The sequence below is a fragment of the Copadichromis virginalis genome, linkage group LG13, assembly GCF_057382275.1.
Source record: "Copadichromis virginalis isolate Kocher_CV1m ecotype Utaka linkage group LG13, C_Virginalis_male_GT1.1, whole genome shotgun sequence".
Classification (NCBI taxonomy): Eukaryota; Metazoa; Chordata; class Actinopteri; order Cichliformes; family Cichlidae; genus Copadichromis; species Copadichromis virginalis.
The window spans coordinates 20486190-20510750 of NC_140630.1; the positions used below are offsets into that span (position 1 = coordinate 20486190).

Below are 24561 nucleotides of genomic sequence, written 5' to 3' on the forward strand. Positions count from 1 at the left end.
CAATAAACGGCTGTGCTCCCTGGCTAGCTCACGGGAAGCAAGACCAAACGACACCTCTGTCTCCTCCTTGTCTGAGCTCGCCACAATATTAAACATATCAGGTCCCCATAAGGAGAATCATGTGCTAACGGCTGTCTAAATGACTCGGGTAAAGTTTGTAGCATGCATGCTTGTTGTTTTTGTCTGCTTCCATTAGGATGATGTCGGCGTAAATGTGCAGTCATATTCGTTGTGTTCCCACCAGGCCCGGCCCTAACCAATCTGGCTCCCTAGGCAAGATTTTAGGTGGCGCCCCCCTACATCGGCAGTGTAGTGTATGTACTCACAAGAAACCGAATAGCTTTGTCTTTGACCTTTTTTTTTTTTACTTAAAGAAAGCAAATTCACAATCAGAATAATTAACAAGATAAAAAAAATATATGAATAAATAAATGAATACAAAAAATAAAAAATGAATATATGAAATACAATAAATTTTACATACATAAACACAATAAAACGTGTCAACAAGTTGGATAAAATAAATTAAAAATACAATATAAATAAGGCAACAGGAACACCGATTGATGCTGCTGCATCATGGCTGGGTTGTGCTGCTGATGCTGCATCACTGGTGGGTTGTGCTGCTGAAGTGGAGGCAGCAGCGGTAGATGTGGTAGATGGCCCAGGGGTGGGATTTAGAAACTTCAACAGTGCATCTGAAGAGAGGAGTATGTGACACCACTGAGTATTAAAGTCTAATAATAAAAACATATGATTCCAGGAATAAAATGAAATGATATAATATAAATGAAAAACCAAAGAGATATATGTATGATGTTAACTGATATGCAAATTAGATTAGATTCAATTTATTGTCATCATTACAGTGAAATGCTGAATAGCAGAATGCAAAGTAACAGTATAATATCATATGAGAATGTTATGTTATGATTATCTTTGACCGAATCACAGCAGTGCTCATATTAAAAAACAGCATTCCCTCTCATGTGATATTGCTTAATTAACATTAATGATGTGCACTTTAACAACTAGGCTTACAACTATAATATATACAGGGGTGGAAAAGTGACTATTACCTGCAGGGTAAACGTTAGCTAACCAGAAGGCAATAACAATGTAAACAAAAAACACCTGCTTAAAAGTTGAATACAAATGAGGAATGGTGGGAAAGGTGGGAGTACTGTAATTACCTAACGTTACATTATTCTTTTCCATAACAATTTAGCCCCCTCCACAATATTAACTGACGTTAAAACAGTTAACTAGCTATTTATTGATTAGCAATTAGCGAATCATGTAACATTAGCTTAATGCTAAAAATTTAGGTTACTATCACATTCAGACAAATAATTTCATGTAGGCTAACGTTACCTACCTCTGTCTTTTTCTCGTTTCTCCTCCTCTTCTTTTCTCTTTTTTCTTCTCTGGGCACCTGACAGTTTTGGCCGTTTTGACATCTTGTGTTGATTTTTTGATGTGGTGACGTCCAAAAGGAACCATGATACGGGAAGGGAGGGGGCGCACCATGCGGGGAGGGGGGGGGCGTAATGTTGAAACAAATAATATTTCTAGTAAATAAGCTTTACTTTGCATTTTAATTAACGTGCGATTATTTTTTGTATTTAGGAATAATAGTACCAACTTTTTTTTTCTTTCAACATTTGTGGCACTGGCGTGGCGCCCCCTGATGGACGGCGCCCTTAGCATTTGCCTATACGGCCTATGCCACGGGCCGGCCCTGGTTCCCACTAGTGCTGTCAGCGTTAATTTCGTTGAAATGACGTTAACGCCACAACACGGCAAATCTCCCTTAACGAGCTACCCCTGATCGCCCGTGCGTGGGGCTAGACGGCCAACACGTTAACGAGCTAACTGCGCTAACACACTAGTTCCCACTAGGGTTGCCAACCGTCCCTTAAAAAACGGAATCGTCCCGTATTGAGCTAATAAGGGACGCACTTTGTCCCGTAATACAGTGAGAATCAAAAGTAGTCTATAAATGTTAATGGAATTAACGCTTTGTTGGAAAACATAATTCCCAGCCCCTCTCCTGCTTTGTGACCAATGAGCTGACAGCACACTTATGACAATTTGAGTATGACAATTCAGATTACCGCTTATCTCATTGGTCGAGGAAAGGTCGCTTACGGAGAAAATACCGGAAGACAACAGATGACCACAACAAGAAGCATGGCCAACAGGGAAACAAACGCCGACACTGCGGTGCAAGTCTCTGACGACAGTACACCTAAAGCTGGGCAGACACTGTGCGATTTTCAAACTGCACGATTGACTCGCAGGGGTTATAAGTTTGTAGGTCACGATGCAGGGTCTCACACTATACCGCCCGATGCTCTGATGCGACCTGAGTGCTCACACTGTGCCTCCATAAAATGAAGGTTATAACAGAAAATCTGTCGCTCTCTCTCTCTCAGTCTTTCACTCACACAGACACACCACCACCATCAACTTTGCTAAATTTCTAATGAAAAACATTGATCAGGCAGCTGTGATTGAGCAGCAGTGTAAATCCAACTATTTTCACGGTTGTTGTGGTCGTGATAATTTTGTGATGCCACATCGAAAAGGCTCGGATGAGCTTTTCAAAGTTCTACAAGTGCCTCCATCACTTGTGTCCAGATCACACGCTGCACAGCCGTGCTGCTCCGTCTTTTTCACCGACGGTTACGTGTTTGCGCGTGAGCAGTGTGAGCAGCTGCGGTGACACCCTCACGAGCGATTGATGATCGGGAGCTGCTCGAGGTGTTAATCGCTTCTCGTTACCCCACGTATACTACACGATGCACGATGAAGGCCAAAATTGGGCCGATCACCAAATCGGTCGCATGACTCAAAAATCGGCTCAAAATGGGCCAAAAGTCGCACAATATAAGCCCAGCATTAGAGCAGCAATGTTTGTTCCCCTCAGAGAAAGAAAAATAGGCTGCAAAAGTACAGGGAGGAATGGGAAAAGGGAAACACCTGGCTGGAAAAGTGCACGATAACATCTATAAAGCGCACTGCACTGTGTGCCGGCATACTTTTTCCATAGGCATGCTTCTAATGGTGGGCACATGAAGAACATGAGGGGCGTGAAAGCTCGGGGAACCCTTAACCAATTTCTTGTCCACCTGGCCACGGCAAAAGCAGATATGGTATGTAAACACTGGTTTGTATTTTTAAACCCTCTGGTTAAGGTTAATATGGGCATGTGCAGTGAATAGCAGCGCTATGTGGCCAGAAATGTGATAATATAATTTATTTTGTGTAATAAACAACTGCAAGGATAGATGATTACAACAAATAGATGAATAATACATAAAAGTAATACATAGATGAATAATGATGATGAGTTATGATGCGTAATCATGGGAACAAGTGGGTTTACAAACAGGAGCAGCTGATTAGCATTAGAAAAGCTGAAATAATACCTCAACTGAAGCCAATTGTACTAAATGCACTATATGTGCACAGTTACAAGAATCTTTTTCGTTCTATTGTTTTCTATTATTTTAAGTTAAGCAGGACAGAGTGCTTTTAAAGAAAGATTTACTTATATTCTCAAAAGTTAAGCATGACAGGCTTCTGTTTAAGAAAGAGACCTGTTTTACTGTGTTAATGTTGTCATTTTGAGCTAAAAATAAATGGCTAAATGATCATTTGTTTCCCATATGGTCATATCACAAAGAATATGCATCTGCTCAAATCAAATTCAAGTCAAATGGTTAAAAAATAATTTCACACACAAAAAAAAGAGCTACCACACTGGGAAGGGTGAAGACAACTGGGTTGCCCGGCCCTGGCCACGAGGTGTCCCTTATTTATTTTTCAGGGAGTTGGCAACCCTAGTTCCCACCCATGTAATTGAGCATTGCGTGGCACATCCAACATACTGTTTTACTTTAGTCCATGATGCGCTTACCTTCAGAGTCATACGTCACATGAAAACCAAAATAATTCCAAACGCCAGATCTGAATGAGGGTGGGGGAGGTTCAATTTGCCATGTTGCAAGGAGAGCTTAACTTCTGTCTCGCTAGCTTGTCCTGCGCTCTTCCTTCTGACTATGCTGTCTGTGTTGAACGCTCAGTGGATCTGAGCTCGACAGTGCAGCCTAGGCGGAGTAGTCGAACGCAAATCCACTGAGCGCTCAACACAGACAGCATTGTCAGAAGGAAAGTTGATAAAATAAATTACAAATTTTGTATTGTTCGATACATATGCGTACCGAACCGAAAGCACTGTATCGAACGGTTCAATATCGATACGAGTATCGTTGCACCCCTAATTGCTATGTTGAAAAAAGAAGTTGCTGGAAATCAGATGCTTTCCAGACAGATAGTTGAATAGTTCATCAAAATCTGATGATACTTTTCTGTGGTGAGAACTAAATCAATTTTGCGAAGATCCTCAACACTACTGGGTTAAATGCAGGCCAAAACAATGACATACCCTCCAACGTCTTTTACAGATGGGTGTAGATACTCATTGTTGACCTCTCTTGACCTCCTCTGTATATACTGACCAAGGTTTGAACCAAAACTTTCAAATTTGGATCCATCACTCCAGAAGACCCACTGCACTGATTTTCATTCCAGTTCTTCTCTGATTTGGCATGCCGCAACATTTTCTGCCTTTCCTTAGACTGGCTTCTTGAAAGCCATCCTTCCACTGAAATCATTTCTGATGAGATTTTAGCGAACACCAGATGCATCAACTGAAGGGTTTGCTGCATCTCTCAGGTCTTGTGTCAGGTTTTTGCTGGACTCTTTTTATTTTTAAGTATATGGCATTCAGATACTGTAGATAGTTGTTTTTTTTTAGGCCTGCCAGTTCTTGTTTTGTCCTCCTCATGTCCAGTTTCCCCTCCCAAAAAAATGTAAGGACACTACACATCATGCTGATATATGCCACGTTTTTGGCTAATAGCTCCTTGAGAACCAAACTGCTGGTATAAAAATACAATATTATGTTTGTGAAAATATGCTGTCTTTTTATTTTATCCTTGAATCATTCATATGTCAGTATTAAGTGGGTAACGTACAAAAACATTTCTCTGAAAATGGTCAGACAAGGACAGTACTGAAAATGAGTAAAAAAGCAGCCAAAGTCAAACTTTGAGAGACCACAAGAATATCCAAGTTAGACTGATTCATTGGAAGCAAAATATGACAGATATATCCTATCAGGACCTAGGGACTTCTAGTCCATTGTTCATTGTTCACTGTCTTTTTTCCATCTCATCTATATAATGCAAAAACAAGTGATGTGTTAGGAACTCAAGCTAAGTCCTCCATGGCCTGTTTCATGGCCAGGTCTGGAAAAGTAGTAAACGACTTATGCTACAAGATACACAGACCTCGCAGGTCTTTAAAATGGGATAATGTTTCTCTGCAGTCAATATTGCTTTTGCCAGCTTAAGGCTCAGTCCATTCAGTCTTCTATAATGAGTGACAAAATTTCTTCATCTGTAGCACAAAACGGAAACATGTTACTGGCATAGTTTGGATACTATATTCATTTTCTGTAGTGTTGTCTTCAGGACTAAGAAATGCTGCTTTATATGCTATTATATTACATATTTAAAACACAACACAAAAGGGGCTAAAGCCTCTGTAACATCAGCTTTCAATACATCCAGACTTTCATTATATATATAGTGTTTCACTCAGTATATTCAAGTTGCATTCAATGTATTCAGACTTTCATTCAATGTATTTGAATTTCACTGAATACACCCAGACTTTAATTTCATACTGTGTATTCAAGTTTCTTTCAGTATATTCAAGGTTCAATCAATCAACATATTCAGATTTTTATTCTTTTATATATATATAATAATGGATTGCATTTACGTAGCGCTTTTCGAGACCCTCAAAGCGCTTATGTAGATCTCTACAATCTAAGACTTGATAAAAAACTAGAATACATACCTGATATTTACAATGTGAACTGTGCCATCATTAACATGATTTAATGTAGTAATCCATGTAACCTCTTCCTCTTCATTACAGCAAAAAGCATACTGAAACATTAATAGGGAGCTTCATGGGCTTTTTATTTCATTACAGAATATTTGTCTTTCGAGAGCAAAAATGACAAAATATACTTATTCAGACAATACACAATAAATTTAACCTACCTGTAAGATTCCATCGAGGATGAAGAGTTTCATGAAAAAGAAATCACCGTTAACAGGTCCTTGGTCCACATATAGTATAGTTCCTTGGGCCACAGTGGTTTGAAATCTCACAGTTATGTTGTTGAGAGTGCTGAGGTCAATACCTGGAAACTCCAGGTATGAACTCCCAAAATAATGAAGGTAGCTTGAATCTAGGACATAAATAAGAAAGACAGATCAATTGGGAGGAAAAGGTAAAGGACTGAAGTTTCCTGTAAATTCCACTGAGAATCTCGACTGATCCCTGAAAAGAGAATTCAGCTTTTCATTTGGTTCCTCTACAGGGAGGTTTAGTGCATGGAGTAGGATAAAGAAAAGGCCCTTAACAATTTTAAAGATTCAGAATGTGACACCTGAGCAGGGCAAGTGGTTGCGCCACTTCTACTACGGACTTCCTGTTTTTTCTGCCTATGTTGCTTCACGAATGTAGATGCAATCTTTATCCATCAATTGATCTTGGAAATATGGATGGAATACATTAAAAAGAGATGAGAGGACAGTCAAAAAAAGATGCAAAAAGTGAATAATTACTATTTTGAAAGCAGATGAAAAGACTTTAAGGACTCTTCAAATATTTTCTCTTTCGCTCACTGTACACTCATACTATAAATAGTCTTATTTGCCAAACAGCTGTGAAGCATGCAAATGGCACTAGATTAGGTGAAAAAGGAGTCTTGGCTGAAATGAACATATTCATACAAGTTTATTACATGCCTCATTTTATAGTGGAATAACTTGGCTTATATCATCCATGAGAATGGGCAATTATGGGGTATTTCAGTAAAAGTTCCACTGCCCGCAAGCTTATTGGGGGTAGTGACGCTGACAACTTTAAAAGACTGACTGAGACTGCAATTGGAGAAAAGCATTAGGGTGCTCATGCTCAATATATTTCTCATTTGAAGGAAATATTGGAATTTGTTGCAGAAAAGTCAAAGCCGAGAGCCTGTTAAAATGAAAGGCGTTACTGGATGCACCTGTCTCATACTCTATTGGCTCTCATCTTAGTTTAAGAAAAATATTATACATATAAAATTTTAAACCAGAGAAATCAGACACTCCTTTAAAGTTGTTGCAATGATTAATCGGGCAGTTGCAAGTGAGACCTTTATCAATATTTGTTAGACGTCAAGTCCTAATAGGCCAGACCTCCTTTGATCTGACAGCTTGCCCCTTAGGACATTTGGCAAACAAGCTAACCTAAATACCTCCATTTTCTTTCAAGAGAAGTATGGCCAATACCCTGAGGAAAAACACACGATAACATAAAGTAGGAATTATAAGGAACAGACCTACTGCGGTGTGTGAATTAATGAGGATAAATGCATGCAGCAACAATGCGGTGCTGTCTACTGCTTCATTCCTGACAATAGGGTTTGCCAATGCTGATGATGGAAAATTACCCCTCAGAGACAAAGCTATTCATTAATTTTAAAGCCTTGTTTAGTCTGATGTAGTCTTTGATGCAGTCTGAGGCTGCTGCCAGGAGGCAGTATCACGCCTCATTAGCAGTTAGCTTCAGTCTTTTCCTTCAAAGGTCTCCTGTTTTTACCACTACCCTACACTCTCATACCAGATGTTTTTTGGGGTTTTTAATGCGAATGCCTCAAGTAACCAGTCATGCTAAATCTAAATAGTATATGTACACAATGCAAACTATCTTATATTTTCTCACTTTCATATCCTGATAATGCACCACTAGGTTTCTCTTTTTAAAAAAAAAACAAAAACCCCACAGTTAACATTACTGCTGACCAAGCAGTTTGCCACTTCTGGGAATATTGGTTGATACAAATCTCTGAGATCAGATTTAATTAGGGCCCGTCTTAATACATGACCATAAAGGAGGTTAGAAAATTGGTATGAGTCATATTTAATGTGGAGACCATAGAGTGGTGGAGCGCCATGTTGCAGCACAAAGTGTAGGTGGAAGCCAGACAGGTTAAAGCAGGAGATATTCAACTAGAAAAATATATTTGGAGTAAATGTGAACTTAAGATCACTTAATAGGAGGATAGACTCTGGGCGGTGAGAATTAATTGATATAGACTTAATGTCCCATTTATTTAAAAAAGGCAGGATATAAGTCCTGTTTGGTCCCTGATTTATTGGCTAAAGTAATAGACTGACTGATTGAACTTGTCACAGGACAGAGATATAATACTGCTGAGGATCATTCCAGGACCTCTGCAATTTCAGAGCCCTGAGGGAACAAAAAAGGTCATTGTGTACTTGGGAAAACTGGCTGAAAATATCTTATATTCAATATACCTAATACAAGAAGACTTAACTGAATATATTTACACTGTAGACAATAAATGAATCCTGTAGAGAATAATTCCTAAATATAATGCGTTTTTAAATGTAGTGTCTAATTATATCTGTGTTGTCTGGTTTTAAAAATAACAGATACAATTACACCAATGCACTGCACTGACAGTTACTGTACAGAAGCAGAGGCCATAAACTAGAGTTGAAATGATAAATTCAGACACTGCCTTTTTCATCTTACTGAGCCTTTCCTCCATGAATATTCATAACTCTGCATATCTTGTGAGTGTCAATATGACTCACTGGCAAAGCTGTGTCACTGAATATATCAGAATAGTTATAGGCGTACTTACCATGCACCGTCATCTAAATTACAAACAAACTGAGAAAAAAAAAAACCAACCCAAAAAACAAAACATAAACGCGTGGCACTGAGAACAAATGCATGTGCGTTAAAAGGAAGATTAACAAGTTGACTGCCTCGAGACAGGCACTGCATGTTTGAAGTGATTAACTTTTCACTCATCAAGTTGATTTTGAGGAACTTGAGTAATTTCAGTTTTGCTACATGTGGCAGGAAAAGATAACAGCTTCACCTGTGCTGTAGTGATCACTTCAAGGAAAGTCAACCAAATCGTGGCTTAGCGGCAGTAAGCCTCCCTCCACCAGCAGTGTCCTTTCTAGATTCTCATCAGTTCTCACACTGTAGAGAATAAATACTGTGGAGCTCATCATTGCATGTGGAGCGAGAGGGGGAAAAACATATAAATAAATAAATAAAACCCTGAAGACAATCACCTCATTCTGGGAGGTTTATTCATTTTTTGTTGCTAGTACTGCTTTGAAACTGAACTAAATCAAAATAAAGATGAATATATTTATCTACTGGCAATATTAATAGGTTGTTTAATTTACCGGAAATTCACTATCCACTCTATATTTAAATTCCCATTGATTTCATATATTTGAGAGGTTTGGGGAGTAGCTTTAAGTTTAAAGGAGCACTGTCTGAGTCTATTTCAAGCATCACCAAGGGCACTGCATGTGTTTAGATGGTGACCTAGTTAGATAAACTCGTGAGTTTCTGGGTCCCCTTACTTTAAAACTTATTTACCTTCATTATGCACGTATCGCATGTAAAAGAGGTGGTCGGGTTGGTTTTTTCTCCACCGCTGATTGGTGTTTACATTTAACCCCTTCCAAACTAACGCACGGGACGAGGGCTGGATCAGGTGCGGCAGGGAGGACTCCATTATGTTTGGCCCACAGTGATTTTCAGAGTGCCGCACCAAATTGGTTCAAGCTTGTCTGTGTTCAATAGGTGTGTTTTACAGTTCTGTGAACAGTTTCAAAGGGAGACAGACCTCATCTGTCACAGAGTGACAATCTGCCCAGTGTTCCGAATTCCTCCCCTCACATAGATGACTGAATCCAATACCAACAATATATATCACATTGTGTTCTGTGTCGATCATTTGAGTGTTAAAGGATATAGCCCGAAATAATGATTGGACTTGTTACTCTTTGAAATGACTGTTCTCAAATAAAAATAGAAAGGGTACTTCAGTGGCAAATGCGGAACTAGATTTCAGCAGGATTTATTTTTCCACCACAGCTGCACAAAGTATAACAAGCTCCAAATCAAACCAAATATATCATCGCCTGCTATGTTCCAAAGACTCTAAAAATCACATTTGGAGTGCCAGCTTAGTGGGAGTCTCCCTGCATTGGAAACTGGCAAAGCTTGTGTTTGGTAGGAAGGACAAGGGAAGGATAGATTTGTAATTTGTCAGAAAACCAACCATCAGTACAAATTAATTGCTGTAATGGTTTATCATTTTAAATAATTTAATGTCACTTTTCAAAAGACATAACGTTAATGGAAGTAATAGCATAGTAATGGGAGCTATGACTCGATTGAGAAGTGCTAATTTAAGTTGATACACTGCCATATTTGAGTAGAACTGCCATTAAGATTCCATGCGTAATATCTGAGTCTGTGCATTGAGCTCTAAATATAAAATAATACAATAAAACTCACGATCATATGGAGTTGAGGTTCTTTTTATGAAAAGAGCCACAAGAAAAGTACGTAGAACCATCCTAAAAATAAATAAATAAATAAAAATCCTACCATTAGGACCAAAAAGTCAGAAGATTAGAAACCAATTTGAACAGAAGCAAAAAAGGAAACTCTAAATGTTTACAGCCTTTCAAGTTGTTCGTTTGACTTTCACAAACAACTAAACTGCATTTGAAGATTATTAGGATACTGCAGCATCCATCTTCATCCATCAGAGCCCAGAGGAGTACTCAGATATTTTACTTTTATTTAAAAAGCAATACGGCAGTGTCAAATTACTTCACTATAAGTAAGGCCTGCAGATAAGATCACATGTAAAAATAAGAAATGAATTAAATGTTCAGCAGCTCCTTCCACTCTACTGAGATAATACGTTTCTACATTGAATCACTTTATTATATACTCACCGGTCACTTTCTTAGCTAGATCTGTTCAACTGCTTGTTAACACAAATAACTAACCAACCAACCATATGGCAGCGCTCAGTGCATTTAGGCATGTATATATGTATGGACGACCTGCTGACGACCCTATTCTGACTGAGCATCAGAATAGGGAAGAAAGGCAATTTTAGTTAAGTCAAATGTGACATGATTATTGATGCCAGATGGGCTTGTATAAGTCAGAAACTGCTGATCTACTGGGATGTTTCTGCCCAATCATCTCTAGGATTTACAGAAAATGGTCTGAAAAAGAAAACACATCCAGTGAGGAATAGTTCTGTATGTGAAAATGACTTGTTGATGCCAGAGGTCAAAGAAAAATGAATAGAAAGATTGCTTCAAGCTGATAGGAAGGTGACAGTAACTCAACCACGGTATGCAGAAAAACATCTCTGAATGTACCTCAACACCTCAAACCTTGAAACAGCAATAGACCACAATGGGTGCTACTCCTGACAGCAAAAAACAGGAAACTGAGGCTGTTATTCCCACTGGCATTGTCCAATTGGACAACAGAAGATTGGAAAAATGTTGCATGGTTTGATAAGTCTCGATTTGGGCTGTGACATTCGGATGGTAGAGTCAGAATTTGCTGTAAACAACATGAAAAAATGTATCCATCCGGTCCTCAACGGTTCAGGCTGGTAGTGTTGTAGTGTAATTTTCACCCCCTTAATACCAACTGAACATTTTTTAAATTTCTCAGACTATCCGAGTATATTCCAGACCATGTCCATCCTTTTCCGATCATAAGTGTGCACATCTGGTATCTTGAAGATGATATTGAGTTCACTGTGCTCAAATGGCCTCGGCAGTCACCAGATCTCAATCCAACAAAGCATCTTTGGGATGTGGTAGATTCACATCAAGGATGAGTAGTTGACAAATCTGCAGCAACTGTGTTATGCTATCATGTGAATATGGAGCAAAATCTCTAAGGAAGGTTTCCAGCACTTTGTTGAAGCCGTGAAGAATGAAGGCAATTCTGAAGGCAGTACCTAATGAAGTGGCTGGTGAGTGTATATGTTAAGAGGTTAAGACTGTTCTGCAGTTTCCACTCACTTGAGTCAGGGTCACATGACAAATGAGAGGGGTTGCGATACGATTAATGGGACAGGAAAGAAGAAAATGCAGCTTTTTTTTTCCTTTTAAATGAATAACAGAATTATACATTTCAGTTTTTAGACTTTCATGTTGTATCCTTAAGGATGAATTTACATGCAGCTATGTGAGGGAAGTATCAACAACTCCTACTATCTAAAACGCATAAGAAACCACTGGCTTGCTCCTTAGCGATGCATTTTTCATAAACTTACTGTGTCTTATGTTTATGTAAAATCTTTATCTGAAAAGTAGCTTGTAATTAGAGCTGTCATATAAATGTAGCAGACTGGAAAACACTTCTCTCTGACATGAGGAGGAGTATTATAAATTCTACATCTTCACTGACTCCCGCCGCCGCATGTCCTCACATGAATGCACAGAGCCGTCCATACCTGTGGACCCCTTAGCTGCTGGTGCCGGGAAGAGTGTCGGCATCGGCACTCTGGGTGTGGAGCCGCGAGTGATGTTCTCGACTGCAGTCGCCAAGGGAACAGGATCCATAACAGGAGGCAGGCAGCTGACCTTGTTGATGCCATCTACACAGGAAAATGCTTCTGGACACGGATTCAGCAGGCAATCATCATAGTTGTGCTCACAGTTACTCCCCTGTGTATGTGGAGATGTGGAGATACTAAGTGGAATGTAATGTTTACAGCTTAAATAATAAAAGACAGAGCTATTATGTAATAAAAACAAGACGGTTTAAACTAAAAACAAATGCTAGTAATAAACCAACAAAGTCAGGTTATTTTATAGGATTCAAGTTGCCCATACAGTGTAGCAGTTACAAAATACATGAAGTGGTGCATTTTTAAAAAGCATTCACTTTTCCTGCATTGAAAATGCAGAGAAAAATGATTAGAGCATAAACAATAAAGAAATCTAAGTGGTAAAAGGATTCAAGAGCTGAAGGTGCAGGATGGTAGCTTTTTAATGGGGGAAAAAAAGAGAAACACCACAACGTATAGAAAGGATAAGGTGGAGAGGCTCACCACAAATCCAGGACGACAGAAACAGGTGTAGCCATAGCCTGGATCATTCTGAATGCATATCCCCTGGTTGCAGGGCTGTGGAAGGCACTCATTAATGTCATCCTCACAGTGAAGGCCTGTCCAACCTGCCAAGAACAAAAGCCCACAGAGTGCCGTGGTGAGCCCAGGCTCTCCCACTTCCACCCTCTGAAGTGAATATCAATCAGATTCTCTTACATTGATTTGCTTCTTTTTGGGTTCACACACATACATAGACAAGAAAAGGCTTTCACTAAAGAGTAAGATGCCACATACATTTTAATGAGCCAAGGCAGTATCGTCTTTTTATCACTGTCTTTTTCAGTACTGTATGACTACAAATTTCTCCCTGGAGAAAAAGGAGATGACTTTTGAATGGCTTTGAGGTACAGAAACTATGTAGGCAGTAGGGTAACCTTAAGTGGCAGTTTGTGCAGTCTCTTTTAATCAAATATGTGCATTTTAGAAGTATTAAGGTGGTTTTCATGTAGTAAACTGGACTCTAGCACCTATCAGAAAAAAAGGCTTTTAGCTTTTAGTTCACTTTAAAACATGACGTCTTATTTAAGGCTGTAGTTTAGTAATCTTGCTCATGAGCTACAAAGGTTGCCTGCAAAAGGTCTTACAAAAGGGAAAAAAACTGCTTTGGTTGCCTCATTTAAAAAAAAAAAGATTTGAGAAATTCACAGGATATCTGAGTGACTCACCTGGCCTGCAGTGGCAGATGTAGCTATTAATAAGATCTTGGCAAACTGCTCCGTTGTGGCAGGGAGCTGAGCAACATTCATTAACATCCACTTCACAGAAATCCCCCGTGAAACCTGGTGGACAGCTAAGAAAACATCATACTTTAAAACCTGTGAGGCTGTCTCACAGTGCTGTCACTTCCTGCTTGTGGGTTTGACACGCTGTATCCTAGAACTGCTTTTGTTATTACTTATCAAACTTTTTCAAAATTTTACAGTTTTGAACAGAAAAATACAACTTTGTGCATTTCAGTGAAACAGAAATAAACCAAACTACTATTGTACTCATCATAGTAATAACCAAAGCCCTATATAGAACGAATCACCCCATTTCCAGCATATTAGACGGCCCATTATGCTGGAAATGAGCATAATAGGGCTGCTTTAAGAAGCACACTCCTGACTGCCAAAGATGCTGTTTATAGTTAGATGAAATCAACCCGGACTTTCCACAAGTATTCATTAATTTCTTATATAAACCCAGAAGCTCACTGTGACAGAGGAGACCCTTTGCCAGCACCGAGATGTTGATTAATAACAATTTGTTCCACAATAATAAAAGGGAAACAGTAAAAAAGAATGACAATATTTCGCACTAGAAGTCTGCAACACACTCACATCCTGATACAGCTGGTTTTAGCTAAGTGGGTCTGTTTAGGGAGTTTTAGCAAATCTAATGTTTGTCAGCATTTGGTGGCCCCCGAGCAGTCGGGGGGCCCAAAAACAGATGAGTGAGATTTCTGCTCACAAGCTGCTTATATAACAGAATTACAGGGGCAAAACAGGAGGAAAAAAGATTCATGATGTACCCCTTGATCGGGATCTCCACCAAAATGTAATAGGTTGTTCATTTGGTCCTCAAAATTGCTTCACTGCACCACTCCTAAAACTCCACCATAACCACTGTGTGTAATGGCTGCACATCATAGTATTTGTTTAGATTCATTGATCTGATATGTCAGTCTCTGGTGATAATAATAATAAAATAATCCCCTCTCCCATGGAAACAAGTTAGAGTGAATGTCAGTTGTGAGGAAGTGTACGAAGTGGACAGGCTTGTATGATGTCAGCCAAGTAATCCCGCTACAAAAACATAACCTTGGTCGAGGTAAGCTTGGTTCCTAAAGAATCCAAAACACTCGCTGCAGTGCATAACATCCACAGATACTCAAAGTGAAAATATGAAGGTGTGGTAGTTGTTTGACTTGGCTAATTACACAGGATAAGCTACACCTCAAGCAAAGACGGGTAACATTCAATTCTGCGGCTGTCATCTCTACTTGCTTTAAGATTTGTACAAGAGCAGTCATTTTCCAGATGAACAATGAGCTAGATCGTGCATCAAAGCTACCCCGGGCCAAGGAAGCCCAAGGTCTGCTGACTCGCATGGATTCCCAATTCACAGTCGCCACACCTCAAACCCACTCAACATCTCTGGGAAAAAATTTGATAACAGAAAATGTTATGCATCCACTGAAAACTGTTTCAGTGGATGCTAACAAGTGTATGTTGTGTTTACGAGGCTCTTCTGTTACAAACTGCTGTCTATAAAGCCCAGTCCATGTAATCATGTAACAGTAGAAAATGGGCAAACGGTTTAATGCGTGACCTCTTGGATGACCATCATTACAGAGAGAATGGAGTGGTTTTGAAGCCCATTTCCTGAGCAGGTGAACAAGTGATGCTTACCACTTTGCACATAGCATGCAAATATAACAACCCTCTGTAATAGAGGTACTTTGGACAAAAAAATATTGCATGACTGATTTAATATTTAAGCCCATCATTCAGTGTATTAGCCTAATCAAGGCCTTTGTATTCAAGTGGAAACCCCCACCCCAACCCTAGATAAAAACAAAATACGCTTGGAAATGCACTAACAACTGTAGCAAATCCACATGCTAACTTTGGAAGTGACAATTATACAACTAAAAGTCGCAGATAGAGTTACTTTTGTGGCTGATTTTATTGAATATTTGCAGGGGTTTCCCTTTCAGACGAACACTTTTTGTTTCTAATACTTTTGTGATATAGTAAGTTTTAACTCATTTTAAATGCCGTGGGGAGGTGTTCTCAGAAATACACCTGTGGATGGCTTAAAGCTGTGAATGTGGTGGTAAAACATTGGAGCTTTAAGCTCTAAATCCTATGACTTTCCAAAACATTGACTGTGGAAGACTCAAATTAACTTGCTCAGGTGGGCAAATTAGCATTAGTACGCAACAGCAAAACTGCTTAGATTGGAGTGTAATGTTCTGCAGGTGAAATTAGCGGATCAAAAAAACCCGACCCAAGAAGTCATCTGCAAACCAAAATCTTACTATGTAGGCAAATTTTTCATGTTTCTCTTCTGAAGCAGTCTGGCAATTCAGATCAATGAGGGGCAGCCGCAATAGAATCATTCTATTTTTGATGTCCATCCCTGGCAATTATCCACTGCTTCTGACACCATTGCCTCTTGACACTCCAGAGAAATTTACACTCCTAATGACGAGCACCACAGTCAAATCAGACACAAAACAAGACACTCTTATTGCCGGCATTAAATTTAGTGCAATTTGCAGTAAACTGCATGCCATAAACTTTAATGAATCATGTTTGTGTGAGTCTTTTAAATACTTTCCTTCCAAATTGTTGTGGAGCTCTTACAAATATTGTCACAGCATCTGTTGAGTAAATCCCGACACGAGCTTTTTAACACCAAAAGAAGGCCTTGGCTGGAACAGACAATTATTAAATCTGGTTCTTGAAATGTTTTTTTTAAACAGACAGCTCTGACCTGCATAAGCCTACGGTTATTGAAATGCAAAATACTTTCATGTGGTAATTGTTTAAGGTGGTGAAATGCACAGGATAAGCTACACCTTGAGCAAAGAGAGGTACAGTCCTTTTCGCAGATGCCTTTCCTACCAGTTTAAGGTCAGATGGCGATGCATCAGAGTTTCTCATTTCTTTGACTTTAATATTTACCCGCAGCTTCACACAACATTCAGGAAAAAAGACGCTGCACACATTAACACATTTATGTCATTAACACATGGATTTGGCTAGGAATAATATTTCATGTTATTCTGCACACCCACAGGTCAGCTGTACAGTTCTATACAGCAGACGTGTTCGTAATAAAGCAGCCTGGCTCTGCATAAGTAGAAGTGGGTGTACAGACAAACTTTGCCCTTAGTGTGCACATTTATCTGTGAATGCACGATATGCATTGCCTCCTTGCAACATATATGCAAATAAACCTTAAATGAAGGGAGCGTCGTAAAAACTGCTGCGGCGAGGCATTTTGCAGTTCAGCACCTCAATATAACGCTCAGAAAGTGCGGCAACATATGTGGAGTTGTGGTTGTCATTGTCACATAAATCATGACAGCGAGCATATAGCAGCACATCAGCGAAAGGTTAGACAATGTAATTAACTGCGAGGCATTCAGGGAGCGGCTGTGTCAAATCGGCACACTCTTACTACATACACCTTGTATTCAGATACACTTCATCACTCCAGGGATGACATGCCTGCAATTAAAAAGTAATGATTCATTTTCTACCGCTGCACTGTGAGGCAGAACAGATGTAATGCAGCGCTATTATTCTGAGACAAGATACTTTTTATTTTTTTTTATTTTTTCACAGATCAGCAAAATCTTGATGCTGATGTATACAGTCAGAAATGTAATTTAATATTTTGAGATATTTAACCTGCCCACTGTCCATGAGTGGTTCAATAAGCTCCATTCCCTTAAGCTTTCTGGCTTCGATGGTGCGCTAGCCAGAGACACTAATGATTGAAGGTAACATTAGAGTATGTAAACACACAGTCCAATACTCCTTTCAGTAGCGCCACACACAAATCATCAGAGAAATTCAAAGCTCGCCAGGGCTGTCACGCTTTGATATGGTTGTATAGCTATAATAAGGTCAAGTGCAATTCACTCGAGGGGGTTAGCAAATGGTCGATTACAATCTGGGTACGGTGGTTTTAGATGTCAGTTTAAAAGCAATGCATGTGAAACATTCAGTTGGGTAAAGCTGCTGCACATTCAACTTTCAATAACTCCATCCAAGGACGACCTTTCAACGTCATTTTATCAAACACTTCAAAATAAATAAATAAATAGTGACCAAGCTCACCTGCATGTAAAGTTTGATCCTTCACCATCACTGCAGGTGGCTCCGTTAAAACACAACGAGACATTAAAAGTAGCGCCTTCGCAAACATCTATATCCTCCTCGCAGGTTTTCCCCGTGTAGCCGACCTGACAGAAGCACGCATATTTATCGATGAGATCGACACACGAGCCTCCATTCAGACAGGGACTGCTGGCACATTCCTGTCAATGAGAAAATACCAAAGATTCACATGAACGAGACACTGTGGCAGGAAGAGCTTTTTAAAAAGATGCAACCATAAAATACATGTTTGTCGATGTAAAGCTCATAAGGGGTGATTAAATAATGAAAAAAAAAACCTTTTGATTAAGAATGAATTGTTAGTAGTTAAAATGCAGATGATCAGATTATTGATTCAGCAGAGACCTTGGTAGCAACTCAATGTTTTATCGCTACGGTCCGGCACAAAGCTGTGGTTTAGATCAATTAGGCATTAGACTAAGCAATTCCTTCTTATCGGGTATTTGCACAATGCTTACATGATCGCGGTAGTTCAATTCACTTATCTTGTAGGAATGTCAATAAAGTTAAAGATACCGAAGGCCACACCACATCAGAGCTTACAATATTCTCCTGACATGTCGCTACAACGCACAGCTGCTTTATTAATTACACTCAACTCACATCGACGTTCGTTTCACATCTGCTGCCGGTCCATCCAGATTCACAAAGACAGGTGTATGAATATATTCCATCGTCACAGCTGAGAGAGCCACAACAGACAGGGTCAGAATTGATTCATCAAAATTATACTAGCGTGCAAAGTGAACTAAAAAGTAGGGCTGGGCGATATGACCCAAAATTCATATCTCGATATTTTTTAGCTGCATGGCGATATAAGATATATATCTCAATATTTTTTTTTAAAAAGCCATAAGTTAAGAACAAAAAGAGAGTTCTTAGTCACACTGTGTCCCAGATGTCACACGGGCATTTTCTTTACATACAGCGTAGATGTACATGAAGAAATTACTCATAAATAAATTATCAGCATTTATTAAATAATCATGGTCCATAAATAAAAGAAAACAATGTTGTTTTTGTGCATAACAAAAAGCTCACAATTGTGCAGTCAAAATGTAAACTAATAGAAGCTGAGCATAATAACAAAGAGACAGATTTCACAGCTGCACCACGTCTCTGAACAGGTGCCATTTGTGGTCCTTATACACACACAGTACGGTAATATTACGTTGAAGCACAGTACGTATCACTCCGCGAGGCGGCTCCATCAAGCCGTGCAGCTCCGTAGCTTAGCAAAGTCATATTAAAACATTTTTTGACAGATTGCTGAGCGCTGTGCACCACATAAAATCGGTTCGCGGTCAGTAAGCACAACCAGAATTCATACATAAGGCGCACTGTCGAGTTTTGAGAAAATGAAAGGATTTTAGGCCGTGCAGCCCCTCCGGGCTGCATGTCGTTAGCGCGGTTAGCTCGCTAACACGTTGACGCCGTCCAGCCCCACGCACGGGGCGATCCGCGGTAACTCGCTAACGGAGATTTTCCACTTTCATCTTGTCATTGCCTGCAGGTGAAGCTATGGGGGAGGCGGAGTTGTGTTCAGTGAAGGAGAGGCGAGGCCGAGTAACGTTTCGTAGAGACAAAAGTGGACGAAAGAGAGGCAAACCTGCGGCTCCACAAGTATAATTATAACGTAACATAGGCTATATCGATATAAACGATATTGCCACATCTTATATCTCGTATGAAAATATATCGATATTTTTAAAAAACTCGATATATCGCCCAGCCCTACTAAAAAGCATTTATTTGTGGAAGTCTTTTGCAGTATAGTCCATACAGAATCCTTAGAGACGGATGTAATCTTTCTATATGAATTAGTAATTCACCTTCAAAAGAATTAATGACTATAATTTAGACACCACTGAGACAACCTGTAAGTGCATTACATTAGCTCTTTACAACATGCGACATATGTCTCCACTCACTGTGCTGGCAAGAGGCGTAATTATAAATAATTCCATGCTACTGCTGCACAATTTGCTGTGTTTCTGTTTTAAATGATGGAGAGAAAATATGTACCTTCCATGAAGGCAAGGCGTTGACATGCATTCATCAATGTTGGCCTCACAGCGGAGCCCTGTGAAGCCACCCGCACACAAGCAGTTGTATCGATTAGGCGCATCAATACATTTTCCACTATTCTGGCATGGGTTTGGAACACACTCATCAACGTCAACTTCACAACGTGGCCCTAAGAAATGAAATATATGTTAGTCAGAATTGTTTTATTAGAAAAACTTATTTTTTAGTTCTTCAGTACTCCAAAAGTTAGACACACACACACACACACACACACACACACACACAGAAGCACAATATGCGTCTTTTTTAAAATTGGAAAAGTACGTTTGATTTTGTCAAGTACTCATGTAATATATCAAATCCTCTGCTGTTTGCCATGTGCTTCTATGGCAGAGAGAGAGTTTATCTACGATATATACAAAAACTTGTCAGGAACAGCTCACCGTTTGCCATTTCAAACTAAAAAAAACGCCATCTTTATACTTTAATGGCAACCGCTGCATTATATTGTCTTTTCAAACTATGTATCCCTTACTGACTATGGTTACCACAACGGACGTATAATTTTAACCTGTCAAACTAAACCTGTTTTAAGTTATTTCCAGATACATCATATAGTATAGATGACATACATGCAAAAGCTCTCCTCACCTTTGTTTTTTGATGAACATTTACAAGAATAATGGCCGAACACTTCATGTCAAAGTATCAAATACTTGTGGTAATTATGATCTGTCAAGACATATTGCCTTAAGCATTAGTTGGCTGGTCAGAGAGAAAGCTTTAGAGAATAGCAGTGCTGTGAAAACGATTGTCTGAGTTGATGAGTAATTTCTTCTTTGACCAGTAATCATTTATTTTCAAATTTCTGCAAAATCTGTCAACAAACTTATGGAAAAGTTAAGTAGCATAAGGAAATTTGCAGTTAATGGACTAAAGCCTTGAAGATGCAAAAATTTCCTAGCAGTGTGATCTTACTGTCCAGATAAAGCTGCCTCACCAGCATGTTTTTTCTCTCTGATCTGTTTGGTAAACTTTGATGCACTGTGATCACAGGCTGGCAGGAATGGTAAACATGGGTGTGCTGTTTACATTGCATAAGGATTTCTGGGTTGTTTTTTTTTCCTTTTTAATGATGTTATGTCTTGCTTCCATATTATTCTTTAATATGCAACTTGAAAGTTGTAATGCTTGCTCTGAAACACTCAATTCAAAGTGGTTTTAACTTCTTCGTGACCGTGCATTAATAGCACTGGCTCAAAGCACGGAGCAGAAATATGGCTATTTGCTGAAGTTGTTTAAGTTTTAAACCTCTACGTTCGATAAAATATCATTTGAACTCTGAGGGGATATTGGATTTTAGATGATAGGGCTTATGGGACTAATAAAACTGTTTGCTATATGGAGTGTGTAAAAATGAAAAAAATATAACTTCAGATCTAAAACAAGAAGGAAAACAACACATAACTGACAATAAAGACAGGGTCCGATTGTACTTTGTGAAAGTAAAGATTTAGGCATTCGATTGTTAAATAACTAAAGTTCAAAACAAGAGCTGAAACAACTACTTTATTATTCTTTTCCTGATACACAGATAAAGAATCTTCAGCATCTTTGTAAAAAAATGAAATTAAACAGTGTCTTTTAGTCTCTCGATCAGATCAAAGAAGCAATCTCAAGTCATTAACCCGAGGTTGACACATAAACACAGCACATAAACAGAAAAGACCACTTTTCATAGTAACCTTAATCTCAACACTTATTTAAACTCACTGGCCACTTTATTAGGTACACAATGGTAGTAAAAGGTTGGGTCACTCTTTCTGTCTTCAAAACTGCCTTACGGAGATTCAACAAGGTGTTGGAAACTTTCGTCACAGATTTTGAGCCATATTGACACGATAGCATCACACGGTTGCATCATCATCATCTCAAGGCCATCCTGCGCTCAATTCTGACATCAAGATAACATTCTTCACTCATAGCACTGAAACTCATGGATTAGTTTCATATTTTTGGACTATTCTCTGTAAATCCTAAAAATAGTTCAGTGGGAAAATTCCAGTAGATCAGCACTTTATGAAATACTCAAACAAACCTGTCTGATACACATCAACAACCATACCACATTCAAAGTTAAACAAATTTTTCGCCATTGTGTTGCTTGCATTAAACTTCAGCAGGTCATTTTGATCTTACCGCTTATCTGGAGGGAACATTGAGGTGTTTCTAGAAGAGCAAAGAGAAATAATCTCTAAAGCTAGTCCTGGATCTGCCCTGGAGCCTCCTCCTGGTACAACATGCCCCAAACACCGAGAAGGCATCCCTGAGGTATCCTAGTCAGCTGCTTAAACCACTTCAACTGGTTTCTTTCAATGTGGAGGAGCAGTGGTTCTGCTCGGTCCCTCTCGAATGGCCGAGCTCCTTATCCTATATCTAAGGGAAAGCCTAGCCACCCTTCGAAGGAAACTTATTTCCGCTGCTTGGATCTCTGACCTGTGTACTGACTGGTAAATCAATAGCTTCACTTTTAGCTCAGCTCTCTCTTCACCACAACAGATCAGTACAGCATCTGCATCACTGCAGATATTGTCTCAGTCCATCTGTCAATCTCATGCTCCACTCTCCCCTCAATCGTGAACAAGACCTCAACATACTGTACTTAAACTCCTCCACCTGGGATAGTACTGTAACGCCTACCAGACCCAGAATTGGTACTCCACCCTCTTCTGGCTGAGAACTATGGACCAGACTTTCAGGTGCTGATTGTCACTCCAGACGCTTCACACTGTGAACTTATCCAATGCAAGCTGCAGGTCACTACCCGATGAAGCCAACAGAAACACATCATCTGCAAAAAGCATAGATGGGATCCTGAGCCCACCAAAGTGGAGACCTTTCACCATGTAGCTACACCTAGATATCAGTGACAGAATCCATAACAAAAGGTGTCCCTAGCATAGTCCAGCACCCACCAGAAACTAACCCAACTTATTATGAGCACCAAGCTCCCACTATGGTTATACAGGGACTGAATGGCTTGTACCAGGCCAGACACCTAATATTCCCCATACTTTCCATTTTCAGAAGACTCCATTAAAATATAAATATACAAGTTTTATTTCTGTAACAATAAGTATGGTGACTAAAATTTCAATAAACTAATAAAATAAAATCACTTATGAAGAAAGGGAACTTTAAAATACAAAAATAAAACAAATACAAACTGACAATTTAAAGATATGTAAAGTTCTCAAACAGCTGCTTCCATCTACACCAGACTTGAAGGCATGTCGCTACCTGTCTTTAAACATGACTATAGTATTTCTTCATTAGACGGTAGCTGTATTGAAAACTTTACAGTTTTTTCTTGGAGAAGCCACCAAGAAACCACAAAACTGTTATTTTTTTAATGCATTTTCTTGTTTTTGTAACAGCCACAAAAAAATTCCAAATAAAATCAAAGGGTTTTGCCTGGCTACAGACTACTAAAGCCAAGTGCAATGTAATTTGGGTAGTGTGCCCCTGAGAGGGTTCACTGAACTAATGGAAAAGTGTGTCTTATACTTTAAACGCTGATCATGCTGAGACTGCAGTACCCAGTGTCTACAAGGGCAAAACCCCCACGCAAACTGTGCAATCAGACACATTTAAGATAAGGCTGAATATTCAGCTTTAGTGAGACTGTTGATAATATTCATTATTTATAAAAGGCAGCACAAAAATAGCATTCAGATCACAGAAGACGTGAAGAGGAGGAGAGAGAGTTCAAGCCGGGAAGGAAACACCAGATAACACAAACTGACAAAATTAGACTCCCTCCTGCCAACAAATCAGAATGCAAGTTGGGAAGACACACCGATGATGTTCATAGGAGTCTAAATTACAGCAGGTACTGCTTTGCAGAGGTGCACATAAGTGACTTTTTATGCAGAGGAATTAAAAATAAAGTAATGTGTTTGGTATAATTCTACAAGGAGGGATTTTGTGATGTTCTTTTTTTTTACTAAAGTGGTTGAAAAAGATTATTTAATAACCCTAAAATCTCTTCGGGACCTCCAGTAATCAAGAGATGAAAAATGACTACTGACCCATCATTAATCATTTGGTTGGCTTTTCATTTGCAAACCGAGCCAAAAGTAAACAAAGTGACAACAGGAGCAAGAAACTACTTTGCCTCCTGTGTTTATTCATGAAAGAGAATAAATAAACTGCCTTTTTTGTACACAAAATCTATCATTTTGTCTCGTCACTGAATGTAAAACGATTCATTTCTTGTGCCAAAGAGATGAGTTGTTTCTTTTAGCCAAAAGGAAAGCTATACAGCAGCAAGGAAATTCACAGTTTATGGCTCTGAAGATACAAAACAATATCAAATAAAAGATCAAAGCTGAAATTTAAGTTTCTGAAATACAAAAGTGTGAGTGTGAAAATGTGAAAAATATGAAAAATTCCACGTCCTAGACACCATCGTTTCATGCTATCATTAAAAGTGATGAT

The 24561-nt window shown here is 39.1% G+C and overlaps 1 protein-coding gene across 1 annotated transcript in view; it reads right to left on the bottom strand.

Annotated features, from left to right (window-relative positions):
- eys (EGF-like photoreceptor maintenance factor) overlaps positions 1 to 24561 on the bottom strand; it is a 176578-nt gene that overhangs the window by 73665 nt on the left and 78352 nt on the right. The window contains exons 28-35 of the mRNA XM_085477940.1: positions 20059 to 20230; positions 18637 to 18715; positions 17974 to 18173; positions 13801 to 13925; positions 13076 to 13200; positions 12476 to 12689; positions 6144 to 6334; positions 5935 to 6026 (exon numbers count right to left, since the gene is read on the bottom strand). Of these exons, the coding sequence (XP_085334066.1) occupies positions 5935 to 6026; positions 6144 to 6334; positions 12476 to 12689; positions 13076 to 13200; positions 13801 to 13925; positions 17974 to 18173; positions 18637 to 18715; positions 20059 to 20230 (1198 nt within the window). The remainder of the gene's footprint in view (positions 1 to 5934; positions 6027 to 6143; positions 6335 to 12475; positions 12690 to 13075; positions 13201 to 13800; positions 13926 to 17973; positions 18174 to 18636; positions 18716 to 20058; positions 20231 to 24561) is intronic.